General features: G+C 43.8%; 1 protein-coding gene across 10 annotated transcripts in view; it reads right to left on the bottom strand.

The window, feature by feature from the left end:
• ACAD9 (acyl-CoA dehydrogenase family member 9) overlaps positions 1–17622 on the bottom strand; it is a 30125-nt gene extending 12503 nt beyond the window's left edge. For 7 of the 10 annotated variants that reach the window (XR_015275118.1, XM_086846655.1, XM_086846656.1 and 4 more), the window contains exons 1-17: positions 13990–17622; positions 12132–12225; positions 10689–10790; positions 10407–10513; positions 9596–9696; positions 8810–8888; positions 7709–7883; positions 7037–7110; positions 5776–5851; positions 5040–5110; positions 4549–4668; positions 3757–3885; positions 2935–3014; positions 2292–2418; positions 1508–1585; positions 892–1020; positions 99–171 (exon numbers count right to left, since the gene is read on the bottom strand). Coding sequence is in view for 9 of the 10 variants with exons in the window: in XM_086846655.1 (XP_086702781.1) it covers positions 99–171; positions 892–1020; positions 1508–1585; positions 2292–2418; positions 2935–3014; positions 3757–3885; positions 4549–4668; positions 5040–5110; positions 5776–5851; positions 7037–7110; positions 7709–7883; positions 8810–8888; positions 9596–9696; positions 10407–10513; positions 10689–10790; positions 12132–12225; positions 13990–14118 (1744 nt within the window). In the remaining variant the exon portion in view is untranslated. The remainder of the gene's footprint in view (positions 1–98; positions 172–891; positions 1021–1507; positions 1586–2291; positions 2419–2934; positions 3015–3756; positions 3886–4548; positions 4669–5039; positions 5111–5775; positions 5852–7036; positions 7111–7708; positions 7884–8809; positions 8889–9595; positions 9697–10406; positions 10514–10688; positions 10791–12131; positions 12226–13989) is intronic. The other 3 variants (XM_086846659.1, XM_086846661.1, XM_023935626.2) reach the window with 1 other exon arrangement.
• Positions 17623–18731: the final 1109 nt, after the last annotated feature.

Genomic DNA, 18731 nt, shown 5'->3' with positions numbered 1-18731 from the left:
CAGAGCAAAACTCTTCTGTTGGTCACATCAAACCCACTTTCTTTTGATCACAGTCTGCGAAAGAGAGAAGAGTGTAAAAATTATTTTATAGTACTTACATTTTTCTAATTGAGCCATGGCATAATTATTCCTGAAATAGGCTTCTGTGCAGAAGATATTTGTAAGAAGCACCTGGAAAAAGAAGCAAAATTAAGTTAAAAAATGGTGAATTTATTTCATAAACAAAACCACGTAGTAAAAATATAGTAATTTAAAATTCTCAAAGCCCTTTGATAATGGAGTCCTGCAGCCCAGTCACGTGCAGTGCAGCCTCAGCTGTCCCTTTGAGCCCAAATCTGCTAAGGGTCAGGGCTGGGCTGAACCTTCACCCAAAACTGGCTCCAAGACTGATTGGGAGTCAATCCAGAACACGGCTCACACAAAGCAAAGACTCAAGGCCAAAGCCAAACCTTAATCAGATTGGATTTGTTTTAACACTGAATTGTAGCAAATTTGCTCATCCTGTAACATCACTGCTACACTTTACCTGAGCTACTAAGTAACTACTGTCCTATCCTGAACTGTATTGCCCAAATACTGTTGTGATTATGTGTTATTATTGTATGGAAAGAGCTTGCGAGGAACTGCATGGTGTTAACAGCTTTGAGACAACATGCAGAACTGTGATGAGGTTCTAAATGTTGCTGTATGTGTTACAGAAGTATTTTAAACATGTTGAGAATGTGCAGCTCAACAAGCAGAGCCCCTGAGAGGCACTCTGCACTCTGGCAGGTTTAGCCACGTTCTGCTGCACTTTAATGGGAGCGTTTGCTGTAATTCCCAACAAATTCAGCCTGCCTGCTCCCAGGAGGACAGCCTGAGTGGGAATGGCGGGTGATGAAGAATACTCACCTCGTGGTCATGGTTCCTGAGCCCAATGCTGATGGAGCGGCTCGCCCGGGAAATGGCTGCAGTCATTGCATACAAATTAATCACCACATCTGCAACTCTCTTCAGCACCAGCTGCTCCTCCACTATTGTCTGGGACAGTAAAAATCATTATCAGTTTGTGGTTTGTCAGTTTAAAACTTTAACCAAATACCAGTGTCCATATTTCATGTTTAGGTCCAGATTTATTTTGCATAAATAGGTTTTAGCCTATGTCAGAAATTACCATAGTTAGTTTTGGGTTAACTAAGCTGCATCTTTTAACAGTCTGCTTGTAAAATTGTAAAATTGCTGTGCACCTTAAACCACTTTGCCTAATACCTGCAGCAGCAAGATTTATGCTTACAGAAGGAGACTGAAATAACCAATTCACTGAGGGTGCTGGTGCTTAGGTTTTGGTTTTAAAAATGTAACTTGTCCATTACACTGAGTACAGAATGTGTGTTTTCTAACACCCAGTGAGAAGGTATCATGTGAAGGAAGTGCTGGGTCCTGCCACACTCAGTCCCCTGCAGGTTCCAGTGGTGCCCCAAGGATAAACTATTCAGGAACGGGGACAACAGACAAAACAAATAGTTACCTTGCCAAACCTACTTAGCAGGCCCCTGACTGTAGTTCCAAAATAATAAACGTTTTCTTCAAGTTTCTTGGCACTCTCCTATAAAACAAAAGAGAAAAAATAACAATTTGAGTGGTTTTATAAAAGAAAAGCAACATACCCGCACCCACTTCAAACAGGATGCTGGATTTTCTCTTTTTTAACATTCATCCACTTTGCTACTGAAAGCCAGAAAGCCACTATTCTTTCTCTCAAACATGCATTAAAATTTTCTGGAGTTTAGTCTCAGTAACTTTCAGTATAGGCTTATGCTGACAAAAGTAACTAAGAGAACATCCCATGAAAAATGTACTTTATCTTTTTGCTATTAAGAAAACATTCAGTTTTGGTGCTAAAACCTTTTTTCCTAAGTGATTAAGCAACTAGGTGTAGGTGCAATTCCCAGAAATTCTTACCTGAAACTCTGTTACAATTAAACAGGAAAAACTCCTATGTTTTGTAATTGATCTTACAACAAAGGGCAGCTAATTTCAGACACTTTAATATAGTGAAGTCCCAATTTATACAAATTATCGAAATGGACCGAAATCTAGATTTGGTGTAAACACAGGGTTAGAGCAGCCCTCATCTTCCCTTGATACCTGCACAATAACTGTAACTTCTTACCCTGACATGTTGCCAACATCTGCTTACACTGGAAAATCTCACTGCTCCTAAGAACACATTTTGGTTGCAAAACCAGGGGATTAAGATGTGGCAAGCAGCAAAAAGAACAAACACGAAATCTCAGCACTGAGGCCCTTACCTGGAGGCTGGGATGCACCACCCCACGGTCACCTACAAGCCCCAGATCCACCTTCCTGCCCAGGGTGTCCTGTAACCTGGTCAGGAACTCCCCCAGGGCCACTCCCATGTTTCCTTTCTTGATTGCACTGAAATGTTGGGGAAAAAACGGCTGTTAAGGAAATTCCAGGAGGTTCAGACATAACCAGTTGTAATTCCAAATACTTTAGCAGAATGCCTGCAGTTTGTCCACGAATTACCAAGTCTCAATCCATTTTACTGTGAAGTCTGGAGAACAACTGTGGCGCCTTCAGAGTCATCAGCTGCTCTCCAAGACACCCACAAAGAATTCCAGAAACCGGTATGCAATACGCACAATGCAGCTGTTGTGCCAATACAACTCAATTCAGATACAAAATATTCATTATTGGTCTTGAAAAAAATAATTATAGTTTGTGTAAAAGTCTAAGATAAAATGTGTTAAATGCTACAATTCTTAAATCTATGAACAATCCCATTAGAAGATGAAGAGCCCCTGTAACACTGAACTTTTACAGGCAATGAACAGAAAATAGTGGTTTTCCCTACAGTTTCTTCTCTTATCTATAATGTTATCAGATTCTGTTTAGTTTATTAAAAACTATTAACAATAAATAAGAACATACTTAATTTTGTCAGTTAAGATCTTCCCTGCATGCTGCATCCCTGTCAGTGCAATGTACATTCTCAGAATTTCATTGGTTCCCTGGAAAAAAACAGAAGTGAGACAAGTGGGTAACCAGAGTTTACAGTACTAAGTGTTTTCCAAGCAGGTCTGTTGTGCCCTTCCCACTGTTCCTGTTCACTGTGGGAGAGTATCACATTATGACTCTCCCCACCCATAAATTGCTGCCTTTTGCTTTATCTGTTTTAATTCTGATTTCATGGGGTGTTGCAGAAGTCAAGCCCCTCATTATTAAACACACAAATGTATCACAATGTAAAAGAAACAAGACTAAATGCATTTTGAGTGAAAAAAGTTCTGCCCCATTCCAGTAAAGGAGCCTTTAAATAGCTGTAGAACTGCTCAACATGAGCTGAGTTAAAATCAAGTCTGGCAGTTACTCTGATGAGCACGTGATGCGTCACTGACGATCCAGCTTGGAAAGAGAACAAGTTTCAGAAACAACCTTTCCTTGACTATAGATCCCCAGCAGTAAGTTAATTAAACTTCTAAGTTGATCTTTTGTGAGTTCCCCTTACTTCACTTATGAGAAGCACACAGGAAGAAAGTTACTGCTGTAACTCACACTGTGGTCAGTCTATAAAAGCCATTATTTTATTATGGGGAGCTACTATTGATATTCCAAAGAAAACAAGGTTAGTCCTGCAGTTTTACTCTGTAACAGACTTTGCAGTTGAAGGAACGAAGTCCTGGTCAATCAAACCTCACCTTTATAAAATGTGTCAAGTGCAGTTTGCAGTAAAAACGGGATCCTGGTACTTGCCTCGAAGATGAGCAGGATCCTGGTGTCCCTTAGGTAGCGCTCATAGGGATAATCCTTCATGTAGCCAAGGCCTCCAAGGATCTGCAGAGCCTCACTCACACATGCCCAGGCCCCTTCAGAGCTGAACACCTGCCATGGAACAGGGTTTAATCACCAGTGAATAGATAACAAATCAGCAGTAAACACAGCATGCTCAGCTCTGGGGTTGTACCTACAGCACACTGCTGCAGTATTTTCTGTGTGTTACACCTGTCCTGTAAACTCTCCTGGAAAAGTGTCCTTGTGGCTCAGGGGGTTTAGTCAAACTCAAACTGTGTCGTTGCAATGCACAAAGCAGTCTTCAAAAGGGCACATTCAAGGGAAAGGGGCAGCTCCACACGGGCAGAGCAGCTGTGGTTGCTTGGCTGGAGCCCAGAACAGGAGTTTTCTGCAGTGACCACAGCATAAGGGACACCCTGGCAGCCAGAGCCTGGATGTTCCACAGGGTTTGTTCTGCCACCAGTTCCCTGGGAAAGCTGGCACAGCAGCAGCCTGGCCAGGCTGGAAGCTGAGGTGTTAACTGAGTGTCCGTGTGCTCAAATGAGGCCTCCTCAGACCCCAGCTCAGGAGGGCTGTGATATTCCCAACCTGCTCTCTGGAGGTTTTATTTCATACGAGTCTGAGCTTGTGGGGTTCAGACAGAACAGTATCTACGATTTCACCTGGCTGCAGTGCTTCTCTCACCTGTCTAAATGCGCTGAGCTCTCAGCCCTCTGCAGACTGAACACAGAGCCCTTCCCCAGCACTGCTTACCTTGACCATGGCAGCCTCCACGGAGCAGTCAGGGAAGCCTGGCCTGTCCATCATCCCTGCAGTCAGGTAAGCCATGCTCTCCATCACATAGGCTTTGACAGCCATTAAACAAAATTTCTCCTGCCAGGCAGCAACATGAGGAATCATACAGAAATTCAGATGCAAAAGTCCATAGTCAACCCACAAACTTAAAAAAATCTGCAGTTTTTATATGTTTAACATTATCAAATTAATCAGTAAAAAGTACCACTTCAAAACAACAATGAATAAAACATACTTTTATACATATTTACTTTTTTTTACATTTACATAGTTTTTACATATTTTATACATATTTATCATTCTAGACATTTGAAAGATTAGTGTACAACAGGTCCCAGGTTCACACAAATTTCTAGCAAATCCTTTAAACCAGTACAGCCAAAATAACCCCAATACAAGCTATGTCCTGGCACTTAGCACAGAGATTTAGGTGTTTAGGTTTTTGTTACCTGAATTAATCCAAATTGGCTGAGTTTCTTATTGAATTGTTTCCTGGTACAAGCATACTCTGATGTCAGTTCTTTAAAAAAAGAAAAACAAATCCAGCTCAGAAGGGCTGTGACATTCCTGCTGCTGGTGTCTTTCCCTGGATGGTGACACTGCAGTCTATGGCCAGGAAACCCCTGGCTGCTCCAAAAGCAGCACTTTGTGAAAAACTCATGGTGTTGATCAAGTCTGGGACCAGCCTGTTAAAGACTTTTGAACCAGAGGTGTGAACTGTACTCTTAGAGAAGTAATCAGTTTTGGTACTAATTGATTAGAGAGACTTCTGTTACTGTTTTGGCTAATTATTGGCAGAAAACAGTTTTATTCCTAATTACTGTGTGTAGCATTGAGCCAGTTATTCAGGTTCTAGGGGAGATTACACCTTCTAAAAGCAATAGTACAGAGGTTTTTTTTGGGAAGAACATTTTTTCCTCAGGGAAGTCCAACAGAAGCAATAACCTCCCACTCCATGAACTGAACCTACACTGTATGAAAGGAAAAGAATCTTTATTTCAAAACCTTTGCAAACAGGCTTTTAATAACTATTTTTCAGAATCGTATTTTAGTGTTTCAAAGATGTCAAAGCATGTTATGACAAGATCAAGACTCCTGTTCCCACTCTGCGTGTACTGCATTATCTGTCTCAGTCAGAGCTGTTTCTGCTGGCACCCAGCCATCCAGAGCACCCAATTCACCCACCTATCAACTTCTTAATCATTCCAGCAGATGCACTGCCCATGCTAAATCTTCCACTGTTGAGGATATTCATGGCAACCTGTGAAGAAAAGATGGGGTTTAGGCCACATCTTCCTTAGGCCATGCTGGTCACTGTTTCCTGCTTCAGTATTCCCTGGATTTCACTCTTCACTAGGACATACTTCCAGTCCTGGGAAGTGCCCTCACATCAGCCACCACAGCTCTCAGCATCCCAAGGAAAATGCTTCAAAACTGGCTATTTCCTGCCACCCATTACATCCAATTTTATATCTGAAGCAGATGATATAGGAAATAATCTCTATTCTAATTATAAGAAGGTAAAGTGTAGATAAAAATGTATTTATCTGCAGCTGGTAAACAACATTCCAGCTAGTCAGCACTGCTCCAGTTTAGCAGATGAGGAAGAAAACCACAATATTTCTCCCTGCAGTTGACCTGAGATGCTTGCTCTCTGCCTCAGATTCCTTGCATCAGCACACCACAGAAAGGAACAAGAATGGAGGTGTAGAAATGAAATACAAGACCAATAATGCACAAAAATAGATTTTGGACTCTGGTGTTGTTTCTCAACATGGGTGACTCAGGTCAAAGCCTGTTCAGAAAGAAGTCACTGTCCTACGTTTTAACTTGTCAGGAAGACCACAAAAATCTTCTTTTAATCTCCATTACATTAAGGAAGATTATTTAATTTAGCATTTAGGCCTAGACTTGCCTGCTATAGCAGGAGTAAGAAGTGGAGAAGGAGTAAGAAGCAGCTTGGGCAATCTCAAGGTCTCACTCTCAGAGAAAGGTTACATAGCAAGGCCACCTGTGGTATCTTTCCTGGGGTCCTGCCAGCATTTCCTTGTGCAAGAATCCAGCCCTGGAGAAGCACCTGACAGCCATGGCACCTTGGGCCTGGGCTTGCCTCCAGCAATTGCCTGTGATACTCATTCCTCTGTCTCCCTTTCCACATTCTGCTGGAGGAACCAGCAGATGACATGTGTCACATTCAGGTCAGAAGGGCAGCTGAAATCACTCCCTTTTCTGAGGGGACCCCATGAAAAACAACCAAAAGCCCAAGAAGAAGAAACACACAGAAATCTGAAGTGATCGCACACTGTGCAGTGTCCAGTGACACCAGTCCTCCAGCACTGTGCAGTGTGGTAGTGCTTACACCATCCATGAGGAAACTGCAGTAAAGGGGCAAAACAGTCTCCTTCAGGCTTTTAAAAATCACCAGTAGTTATCCTTCACTGCTTACCTTAAATCCCCCTCCAACTTCTCCAATTACATTCTCTATAGGCACTTTGGTGTTCTCAAAATGTACTTCACAGGCTGAAACACAGAATTAGCACTTAATCATATATGACACAAAAATATTTAGAAGACATTCAGGAACTTAAATCATTATATGTAGCAAGAAATGCAGTCTTCTTAACGCATTGTTTATGACAGAATTACACATGCTTTGCCAAAGAAGTGAGAATTTGGGAAAAGGCTGTAGTTGACATCAATTACTGATATAAAATATTTTAAATGTTATGAATGTACACTGTGGAAACAGAGAACTACAGTTTCGTCTTTATTTTTAGTTCTAAGGAACTGATTGAACAGCCACCAACACAGTGAAAAGCTGCAATCATTAAAAAGCTTAGAAGAGCTGGTGAAAGTGGACTTCTAGATTAAACCTATTGGCCACTCAATCTCCTGAGTGATGTCTTTCACTGCACAGTGAATGAACTCCACAAAATGGATTTGTTATTTCAGACCATGCATCATGAAGGACTCCTAGGAAAAACCAGCTAAAGAAACATGAAACTTGTACTGTAACATGGAATAAGTATTGATTTGCCTCTGAATTCAGATGATTCAACCAAAATAAAACATTGAACTATTAAGACAATTTCTGCTAACAGTTTTAGGTGATTCTTACTGTTGGAGCCTCGAATGCCTAATTTATCCTCGGGCTTCCCATGGGTGACACCCCCAAAGTCCCGCTCCACGATGAAAGCAGTGATTTTATCCTTCACCTGCCCATCCTTGTCCACAACCTCTGTCCTGGCAAACACTGTAAAAATACTTGCCAGGCCACCATTGGAGATCCAGACCTGTTTTGAGAGAGGGAAGATGTGTAAGAAATAAAACTGTGCTGATTTTATGAGCACAGTTCTCAAGGGTTTTGTAACAGGCTGCTGAACAGAGTGCTGAAAAATTGCTGCTCCTTCCCTTCAGTTCTAATGAGTGTCTGCTTCCAGTGTGAGCACATTTCTGAGGAGAGCTGACCACACATGGTAAGTTTAGAGCAACTGTAAAACCAGAATGTAGTACAATATGCATTAAATGAAAATCCACATTGCATTCCTACAAAAGCTAGTACATCCTCCTGCTAATGGCATGTGAGAGATACAGGGTCAATGCAGACTGGACAAACCCTGTGACCAAAAATTAACTCTGATGAGAAATTCCCTCATCAGCCTCTCCCCCAGGGTGGGCCCCTTCGCACCACAAATGGATCAACAATACAGGTCAAGTCTGCAACGCATCCAGTACTGCTGAACCCAGAACATCTCTAATTTCCTCAAGACTGGCTTTTGACACTTTCTTTTACAAGAAAGGTTCCAAGCAGTCCTATTTCTAATTAAGTATCAAGTTTTCTTTTAAAATCTAGCCTGAAGAATGATGACAAAATACAGGTTTAGGTTTTCTTTTACCTAAACTGTCAGGAAGGGGGCTGATTTACTAACTAACCAACCCTCCCTGAAGTTGAACACACAAATGGGTGATTAGAGAAGGAACCTGGAGTGGTTTTCTATTTTTCTTACCAGGACTTTAATGCAGTGATTCCCTAACAATAATGTTCTATTGTCTTTGTGCCTAAACCAAGGGGTATCTTTCTGACATGGTCATTCTCCTCTAGGTTGGAAACCACACAATTCCAGACTGATGCAAAAGTCAAGGACACTTCCTACACTTGTAACAAAAGCCTTTCCCATTCCCAGTCTGTAAGTAGGTACCTGTCACCCTAGGACAGTACCTTGGAGCCATTTAACAGGAAGTGTTTCCCATCTTCACACAGGGTTGCTCTTGTCTGGATGGATGCAGCATCACTCCCACTAGGAAACAAACAAGTTAATAATGCTTAAAGAAATAAACATGCTTTAAAAAACCAAAACTGCATATTCTCTCTCTTCCCATCCTTTAAAAAGGAGGGGTTCTTAAATAGCAGTGTATCAATTTTAGCTTTTAACTAACAAGGAAGCTCACTAAATTGAACAGCTCTGAAAATTACCTGAGGGGACAATTCTGCTCATTGCTATGTTATCAGCGTTACAACCTGACCAGAAGGCGCAGAATGCCACAAAAGCAACTTTTTGGAGCTACACTTTGAGCTATGTGAAGACACAATGAGCTTGTCACTTAAGTAGCACCCAAAATTCTTCCTTTTAGTTTTGGTAAATTTTGGCCTTCAATGCAGGCAATATTTTGCAATATTTGACGAAGAACTGAAAGCATTCTAGAACAGTCACAGCACATTATTTCTGATGTAGCACAAAGCATCCTTTCAATTTATGGAAGAAATTAAGTAAATGAATTCCTGGGATGGGAACAACAAGAGTCAGGTATTTAATGGACACTGTCAAAAGCAGCACATTGGGAAAGAGTAACACAGTCTGGAGCTTTTTTGTAAAGTTCCTTTAAAAACTAAAAATACACCACAGATTTGTATATTGAAGCCACAGGCCCCAAATAATGAAGATTTACGCTATTAAGCAATGCAGATAAAGCAGAACTCCAGCTGGATCTGTGGGGGCAGCAGCACCTGCCAGGCTCGGTGAGGCAGAAGGCAGCAATGTGCTCCCCCGAGGCCAGGCGGGGCAGGTACTTGGCCTTCTGCTTCTCAGTGCCAGCAATGAGGATCCCCTGCAGAAACAAGCACAGAAAACTTTGCAGCACCACCCTGTGGGAAGAGAGGGAGCTGACAAGCTTCAGCATGTTCAGAAAGCTTCATTTGCAAGTTTTGTGGCACAGTAAGAGACAGTTTAATAAACAAAAGACTGTATTATTTACCAGATATTAAAATACTTTTTATTAGCATCGTCTGCTCAATTTTCTCTTGCTATAATAAACTAAGTGTGGTTTCAATCATCTTTCTGCCATCCATCCACCACTAAAAGGTAAATACCAATAGGTGGATAAAAGCTCAAAATTGACACACTTGCTCTCAGATGAATTTTCTCCTCTAGGCTACCAAACACGCAGCCCCAGCCAGCCAGCGTTGCTTTCTTCTGAATTCTTTCCTTCCTCATCACCTGAGCCCCCTGACCCTCTGTTTATTTCAATTCTATTTATTCTAGCTACTTTAAACAGCTTCGGTTTAAAAAAAAAAAAATAACAACTTGGGATTCTTTAAAGTAGTTTTTCTAAGAATAATTATCCTAATAGTAAATTTCTTGTGTACCTCCTATCCAGCTTTTCCATCTTACACTGAACCAGAGGCTGCTGGGGACACCACAAACCTGATTTAGGCTTCCCCAGTAGTTCTGATTTTCTCCCTTCAAGCTCCACATTTTTCACTCCACCTTTTCCATGCAATTTTTTCAGAAATACTGGCCCTAGAGCAGCAGCATTACCTTCAGCCCAATGGCCTGATGAGCTGCCAGGGTCACTGCAATGGAGCCATCCAGGGATGTGATTTCTCCCAAACGTGCATACATGGTGTTTGACAGGCCTAGCCCACCTGGAACAGGCACCAGATTTTATTTTAATATGTTTAACATGCCCCTTTCCCCCCAAAAAAATCCATTTCAAGTACAGAAATACAGGAATGCAAGAGCTTTAATTGGAGAGCTAGAAAAGTGACACAAAATGCACCCCTAAATGCACTGGGTTGTTCTTCTGTGACATTTACTCACCATATTCCTCTGGAATCTGCATGCCAAAGAGACCCAGGTCCTTCAGTCCTTGTAAGGTTTCAGAGGGGATTTTTGCATCTTGATCGATTTTCTTTGAGTCTACTACAAATACAGAAATTTTTCTCATTTAACACTGTGTTTCTCAGTGCCTAGCCGTGAGACTGCAGGATTCCCCCAGCAGGGCCAAGGTCACTGATGAGACTTCTCATCCCCAGCTTCACAAGAATTTCTTCTTTCTAGCTTCAGCCTGACTTTCCTGGTTGTCCTCACGACATATTCAGGAAAAAGACTTGGAACTGGGAAAAACCCAGCATTTGAGAAAATGCTCATTTGAGAAATTTGAGAAAATTTCTCAAACATTTCTACTGGTTCTGCATGCCAGCACATTCCAAGACTAGAATAAGCAAAGTATTTCCAGAATTTTCCATCTGAACCAAGTTCTAGGTTGTGAATACAAGCAAAAAAAATGTACATAAATGAGGAATCTTGTTCTTCAGAGTTTTTAGATTCTTGGGGGATTAAAAGAGCTGTTCTGTACCATGGTAGTGAAAACAAACAGAAATCATACTTTCTCCACACACTATTATTTGACCCTTTTATTCCTCCCCTAAACATCAGGTTGTTTACTCCATAAATTATGTTCCCCCAGAGAGCAAAGAACTAAAAAATATAATTTGAATAAATTATTTATTTACTGTTGGTGAGCAACACTACAATTTTACAGTTAAAATCACCTGGATCTCACAAATTGTGACATGTAGCAATCACTGGCTTCTCCAAAGTCCTACAGTCTTTGGAAAACCAGGGCTGGGATCTCTGTCAATGGGAAGTCTGAGACAATGCTGTTTAACTGCCTCAGAAATTGCTGTCCGTGCAAACCAATATTCTGCAGTTGTTCTGGAATTGGCTTATCCATGGCAGCACTAATGGAAGGAACACCCTGCAATGCCCTCTCAAATGCAGGGGAGTAAGGCCTTTCCCAAACAGAATTATTACTCTAATGCTGAAAAACAGAAATGGTTTTGATTTTTCATAACTCCTCAATGAACCATCATGTCTGAATATCTGTGTTGCATTTTGCCATCGTCAGTTTTAGCAGAGTAGGACAGATAAAAAGCTATAGGAAAAAAAAATCACAATATATGAAGTGGTAAAAAGCACAATTCAGCTGAGCTAAAATCAACTTCAAATCCTATCTTTATCCCAGAATACTTCTACATCCTTGGTTTTCTTAATGTTTTGGAGATTTAATTCTTCAGCAGCCAAATACTCCCCAAAAAAGCCCTAAATGAACATGCTACAGAATCAGCATCACTGTGTGAGCAGCAATAAATGCATAAAATGAATTAAATGTTTTAAGTATAATAATCTTATTCAACTGCTATAACTAAATACTTTTGTAATCACCAAATCACTTGTATGGATAAACACATAATAATATACCTTCTTCATTGAAGAACTTTTCGACAGGTCCCACAAACTGGTTGATCTCTGCCAGTTCTTCATTACTAATTTCTGGGTAAGGAAAAACTTCTTCCTAAAATAGGAGAATTATTTAAGAATTTTTAATACATGAATCATGCAGCTGAAGTAAAAATTATGGGAGATACGCCTTGCAAAGACTCTAAAAAAACGTGCAAATTAAGAATTGTGGAAAATATTCCAAAACAAAAACAGAGCTCTATAGGACTCAACACAGCAAAAACAGACCAGAGGGCGCTACCTGAACAACAGAAATATTAAGGAAAAATCAAGAGATTTTTTAAGAATTAGAAGTTTGCAAAAATCCTTCACCACTCATGAGCTTTGTCAGTGTAACCCTATTTAGGGATTGATAAAAAATGAGTTTGTGTCAAAATCAATGAACTGTTCCAATGTTTCCAGAGTCCATGAACATTGTCCCTTGAAAACACCCAGCATGCTTCACCTGTTAATGCCTGGAGAAAAAAGGGGAGTGAGTCCCACCACTCCTTATCATCACCAGGATTTTCTGGCCATAAACTGGGAGCAGCATGGCCCGACAGCTTTGAATTGATAAAAAATCCAAGCAAGGAACACACAAAGTTGGAAGCTGTGTTAGAAGCACACTGCTAATTTTTTACTGCCTCGCCCCTTTTAAACAGAAGAATTTATCTGTGTCCACACAAATCTGTTCCTGATACCCTGAGCAATAATATCAGCATCAAAAATTCAGGACCTGGGAAATGCTAGAGGTTTTCAGAAAGCTGTTGTACTGAAATTTGAGAGAAAGAACATCCCAGACATATTTGAAGAAGGATTTAACACAGTGGAGCCTGAGTACTATCTGTTGTAACACTTTACCTGACAAGCTCTGTTGCAGGAGACTTTAGTGCTCAACTCATTTCAAGTGGATTTCAGTTATTCCTTCTTTCAGTTTCCTTCACCCTGCAACCTCTGATGAATGCACACTCTAAGCCTTGCATTAACAAACTGCTTAATACAGTGTTCTAGCTCAGATTTTAAGTTCTTTGTCCTGTGGCATCTCAAAGCATGACCAGAATTTCAATCTTTCCTATCAAAACTGTAGGCAGAAATTTACACAAAGTCTCGACCTTTTAAGTAAAAACAGCAAATAAAGTGATACAAGTTTGTGGCATACCCAGAGAGTGCTGCAGAAGGACATGTTTGCAGAGGGAATTTGTGTGAGATGCGTCTACGAGAAGACACAGTCTCAAACTGCACCAAAGGAAATACAGGTTGGATATTAGGAAGAAATTTTTTATAGAAAGAGTGATAAAGTACTGGAATGGTCTGCCCGAGGAGGTGGTGGAGTCACCATCCCTGGATGTGTTTAAAAAAAGATTGGATGTGGCACTCGCTGCCATAGTCTAGTTGTGGTGTTAGGGCATGGGTTGGATTCGATGATCTGGGAAGTTTCTTCCAAACTGGTTATTCAACTGGAAAAAAAACCCCCCACCACATAAATTGTGGGGCTGCCAAGCACAGGGGGCTGTGGCTTAGCTTAGGTTATATTGAGAGCTCCACGGCGTGCAAGGGGTCACTTCAGCTGGCACGGCTCCCGCTGAGGGCCCCTGCGCCAGCTGGACCCGGGAACTACGGGACAACCAGGCCGCGGGCCGGCTCCTGCCGTGGGCTCGCACCAAGCCCCGCGGCCCCAGGTTGGGCATGAGCGGCTGCAAAAGGCCCTGGGTGTGCTGGTGACGAGCCCGGGCGGGAGATGCGCCCAGCCTGTGCCAGCCCCACCGCGGCCTCCCCGCTGTCCGTCGGTGAAAGGGCCCCCGGGTCGGCCCCATCGCCGCCCCCATCCCCGCGGACCCACCTTGCGCAGGGTGCCGAGGAACAGCTCCTTGGCGAAGGCGCGGCGTGGCGCGGCCGTGCGCAGGCCGCGGGCTGTGGGGCCGGGCCGAGAGGCGCGCAGGGCTCGCAGAAGCCGTAGAACCCCACTCATGGCCGCAGTCGGCGCTCGCTGACGGCACTGCCGAGCGCCCGGCACGGCCCGGGGCGGGGCACGGCCTCACCGGGCGGTGCTTCACTCCCAGCGACTGCCGGGACGGCGACATATCCCATCACGGCTGAGCCGCAGGGAGCGCGGGCACGGCAATGAAGATACTTACGGGTTCCCTTGCCCCGCCCTGGGGCCGGTTCCGGCCGAATCACCCTCCCCTCCCCGGCAGCTCCTGCGTGAGCCGCACGGTCCCACCGAGAACTAGCTCTTGGTGTATCCAGGGTGCCTTCGAATCGCCTTCCTGAAGCGAAAGCAGCGGTGCAGACCTGACGGGGAACAGCACTACAGAGAGGCATCGGTGCATCACCGCGTGGATCTGCTGGAGACGCTGAGTTGCAAGCCGAGCACATGGAAATCGTCCCAAAATCTCCAGCCGAGTCTAACTCCCCCTGCTCCGTGTGTCAGGGGCCGGAGCAGGGTGGTGCCGGCAGCTCCTGCAGCCCTTTCCACACATAAAGGAGTGCCAAAGACACACCACTGTGCTGTGCTGCCCTGCACCAAGCATTCCCTTTCCTCCTTCGCTTTCCCCTGCTATCGCTCTGGCAGCAGGTTTTGTCTTTTTTAAAATCCCAAGTGCCATACCCGTGTGAGATTACTGAGCCGGTTACCCTATGAGAAATACTGTTGTTGAACCAAAGTTATTCACTGTTGATATTTGTTTGATTGGTTGTTGAAGTTTTTTTGGTGCTTTCTCCCTGCCTTACCCCTGGTTACTTTTCCCCTACATTTTATCCCCTTCGCGTCAGGTAATGCCTCCACTGCTCCCCGAAATGGCGCCCGTGGCTGTGTACAAACAAGGCTGGACTTAGTGCTGCTGGGAGACAAAAACCCCTAATGACAACGAGCCAACAGGAAAATAAAGGACCAAAAGGACATATCCCGGCAAGCTAAGAAGGAAGACCATCTTCCTACACCATCTGAGCCTGCTTAAAAGGTATCGCCATGACCCAACTGGAAAAGAGTGACCCCCCTGGACAACGAGGCGGAGGAGCAGTTTTCCTAGGGTCTCCCGTGAGGAAGGAAGGAAGGCTCAGTTCGGGGCTAGTGACAAAGCTGCACGAATCCTCTGCCTTCGTCCAGGGGGAGCAGTGCTGGCGTGTGCAACCCCTCGGGCCCCACCCCAGAGCTGTCTTTTTAATAAGGGCCTTTTAAAAGGAGCAGCTCTCCTGGCCTGTGTTATATATGAGCGGCCAACTTGATTAATAAGAAGAATTTATTAAAATATAAAATCATAAAAAGCCACAAGCAAAATTCAGTTCGATGCTGTACCAGGCGAACAGCATCAGGTGGGGCAGGGAGGGGCTTGCTAGCACCGCTTCACCATGCTTTACAAACTGCAACTGTCTCAGGGTGCTTTTTATATGTTTTCAGGCTCTTCGGGGGTCTCTTGGAATATGCTTCTTGCAGACAAATATTCATGTTGTTTTGGGTGTATATGTTGTAATCTTGTCGGGTTTCTTGGAAATACACTTCTTGCAGATGAATATTCATAAGTTATAATCAGACGGAGGTTTCTTGGAAATATGCTTCTTGCAGACAAATATTCATGTTGGCCTTACTGCATATCGCCATAATCTCATCAGAGAAGGTTTCCTGGAAATATGCTAGGATTCTTATCAGACAAGATTATAACTTTAGCGTGAATTTATTTATGCTATGTATTACACCTGCAACCTGACACTGAAATCTGCTTGAGAAGCAGTCACTGCTGCCCCTTTGTACAAGAGGGCACAGTCAGGTTTGTGGCCTCATCACCCCACAGCTTCTGCCTCACCTGCAGGTGGCTGGGACTGGTGCTCACCCACACAGAAGGGCTTTCTCTGTGCTAAACTTAATTTACTCAAGGGTATAATTTATTTGAACTGTTTCTTTCAAATAAAATAAGCCCCTCAAAGGCTGCTACTACTTTGTCAATTTCAGACATCTCCATGTCCACCTGCCCTCATTTTGCTTTGGTCTGCGTGCAACTGCAGAATGTGACAAAATGGCATTTACAAAAAGAACAAGTAAACACAGGCTTAATGAACTCTCTTATTTTGCTTCTTTTACTTATGACTTGTAAAATTAAAATTCTTTAATCTTGTAATCCAAATAAATTGCCATGTTTGTTGCCTCTCAACTGTACTGCAGCTAGGGAACAGGAAGGGCTAAGTGAGGGGACAGGAAAAGGTAAGGATGTGCTCAGCTATGACTGAGTAACATTGTCCTACTTCTTTTGTTTTGAAGGGTGGAAAAGCAAGAGGTGATGTCTATTCCTGCCAGAAAACAATGGGTGAGGAACGCTGAGCTGAGTGGAGCACTTCCAATCTTTGGGATGCAGTGATGAGATGTCAGGGTCTCTATAGGGTATCCACAAGTGGTTGATGCTATGGATAGAAAGGGAAAAACCTCAGCCTCATGACATGTGGGGTTAATGGGGCAGAGCCACACAATGTTGCTCTGAGGGGACCTGGGTGGCACTGCCACAGCAGTGCCACATTCCAGCTCTGGGCAGAAGACACTGTCCTGGGGTCAGGAGAGGTGTAGGTCTCACAACACCTCCCAGACTGAATATAAGGGATGAAAGGGCTAAACTGAGGCCATCTCCTGAGACAAGTCAGGCAGGTCCTGGTGATGTAGGGGTGACGTGGCAGCTTGAAAGAAAGGATAAAGAGAGCATGGTAAAAACTTCTTGAAGAAAATGATCCAAACAGTGAAAAACAAGACTGGGCAGTTGGGAAGCACAGGAAAAGCTGCCTCATCAGGAAGTTCAAAAGAACTGAAGCAGCAGCCAGCACACCCCACCCTAAGTGTTCATTCAACAAGCAGGATGATAGCACTGTGAGCATATCCTAAATAAACACCTGGAGTTTTTCCAGTCACAGGGGGTGATATCACACCCACAGCATGAAACTGCAGGCAGACCATCACTGGCACAGAGTCCTCTGCTCCTGCACTGGCACCAATTGTGCCACACTTCAGATTTTGTCCCATCCATGCAACCCTTCCAGTGCTGTGTGTAACCACAGCTGAAATCACACTCCTGGCAGCTGTGGTTCTCTGCAGAAACCCCTCCATCCTGACCTGATATATCTTCAAACTGCCTTGCACAGAACTGCAAAATCTAGTGGGAAAAAAAAAAAAAAAATCAGTATTTTTGCCTTCTGCTTCAGCAACATGCCCAGCCTTTTCCTTTCCCCACTTTTATTCCATGTGTTCCCATCACTTCAAATTCCCTTCCTGGGCCAGCTAATCCCTCAGCTGTTACAGCTCCTCATAAGGCACATTTTGTGAACAACCACAACTCCCACAGTGATCCCCAGTCCGTTTCAGCCCATTCCACACAGAATTTCTTCCTGAGAAGGAATTAATGCAAGAGAAGTAGAGATCAGTAAAAGACTACAATAAAATTACCCTTCAGTTTCCTTTTTATTCTTCCATATTTTTCCAGCAGCTGTGAGATGCCCCCTGCCCATCGAGGCAAAGATTTAGTTTCAGATAAGCATTGTTAAAGTGAGTAGCTTTAAAGCCCAGGAAGTCTGAATTCCATTCCTCTGCCTCAGGGGATAGGCCCCTCAGTCAAGGAAGAATTGCCCCACCTTGGACCCCTTGTGGGGAGGCAGTCCAGGGTGTTCTGATTGGGTTTGAGCCCCTGAGGATTCTCCCTTGTTCTGTCCCTATTAGTCCCTGACCTTAAACTCCACCCTGGTTCTGTCCCACAAAACCCATGTCCCTGCCTCTGTTTGGGGCTCCGTGTCACTGCATCTGAGTTCCTGTGTTGAATAAATTGTTTCCTGACAGAGCCCATCTTGCTGGAGTCCCATCCCAGTCACCAGTATCTGTACCCTCCCTGGACTTGATTCTGCAGCCCTGGACTGCAACAAATGGTGGAGAATGTGGGCACGCAGTGAGGCACCAGGAGAACAGCACCACCAGATCCACGGACACCCCATAAGTGCCCTGCTGATGGCTTGACAGCCGGCAAGACTCCCACCTTATAAAGGAGGACTCAAGTACCTGGCAGGAGGGCCAGCTCAGAGTGCCTCAAAGGCATGGGGGAAAAGGGCTTACAGGGGAGGACCGAGACCAGGTGATGGGATAAACATCTACCATCACCCAACAAGATGTATTATGGATGCTTTTCTTTTTTTTTATACATGGGAAGGACTTTTATGGATGATAGGAACAGCATGGATGATATGGGTGGTATTGGCTCTTCCTGTGGACAGTTTGCTAGCTTCTGTGAAGTCCCTATTTTTTTTTTTAGTGTATACCTCCCCGTATCTTCCCCTCTCCTTTGTTCCTAAGGGCAGGACAAAGGGTGAAAAATGCCTGGATGGCTCGGGGCTGCTGCTGACTCCCCCTCACCCATGTGTGTCTCTGCCACCCCATCCCCCTTTTCCTGGAGGCAGGCAAGGGATGGAGAGCGTCCAGAGTGATGCAGGTGTGCTGCCATCTGCCCACCGTTCTGTGTCCTCCTTCACCCCCTGTCTTTCCACATTCCTTGTTCCTTGTCCAGGAAAATGAAAATATGCTGTCCTGGACCCCCCCTTCCCAAGATAGCGCTGACCCCGCAG

Source organism: Cyanistes caeruleus, chromosome 11, assembly GCF_971803275.1.
Source record: "Cyanistes caeruleus chromosome 11, bCyaCae1.hap1.1, whole genome shotgun sequence".
Classification (NCBI taxonomy): Eukaryota; Metazoa; Chordata; class Aves; order Passeriformes; family Paridae; genus Cyanistes; species Cyanistes caeruleus.
Note: the sequence above shows the minus strand (reverse complement) of the source record. Positions and strands in the feature narration are given on the sequence as shown.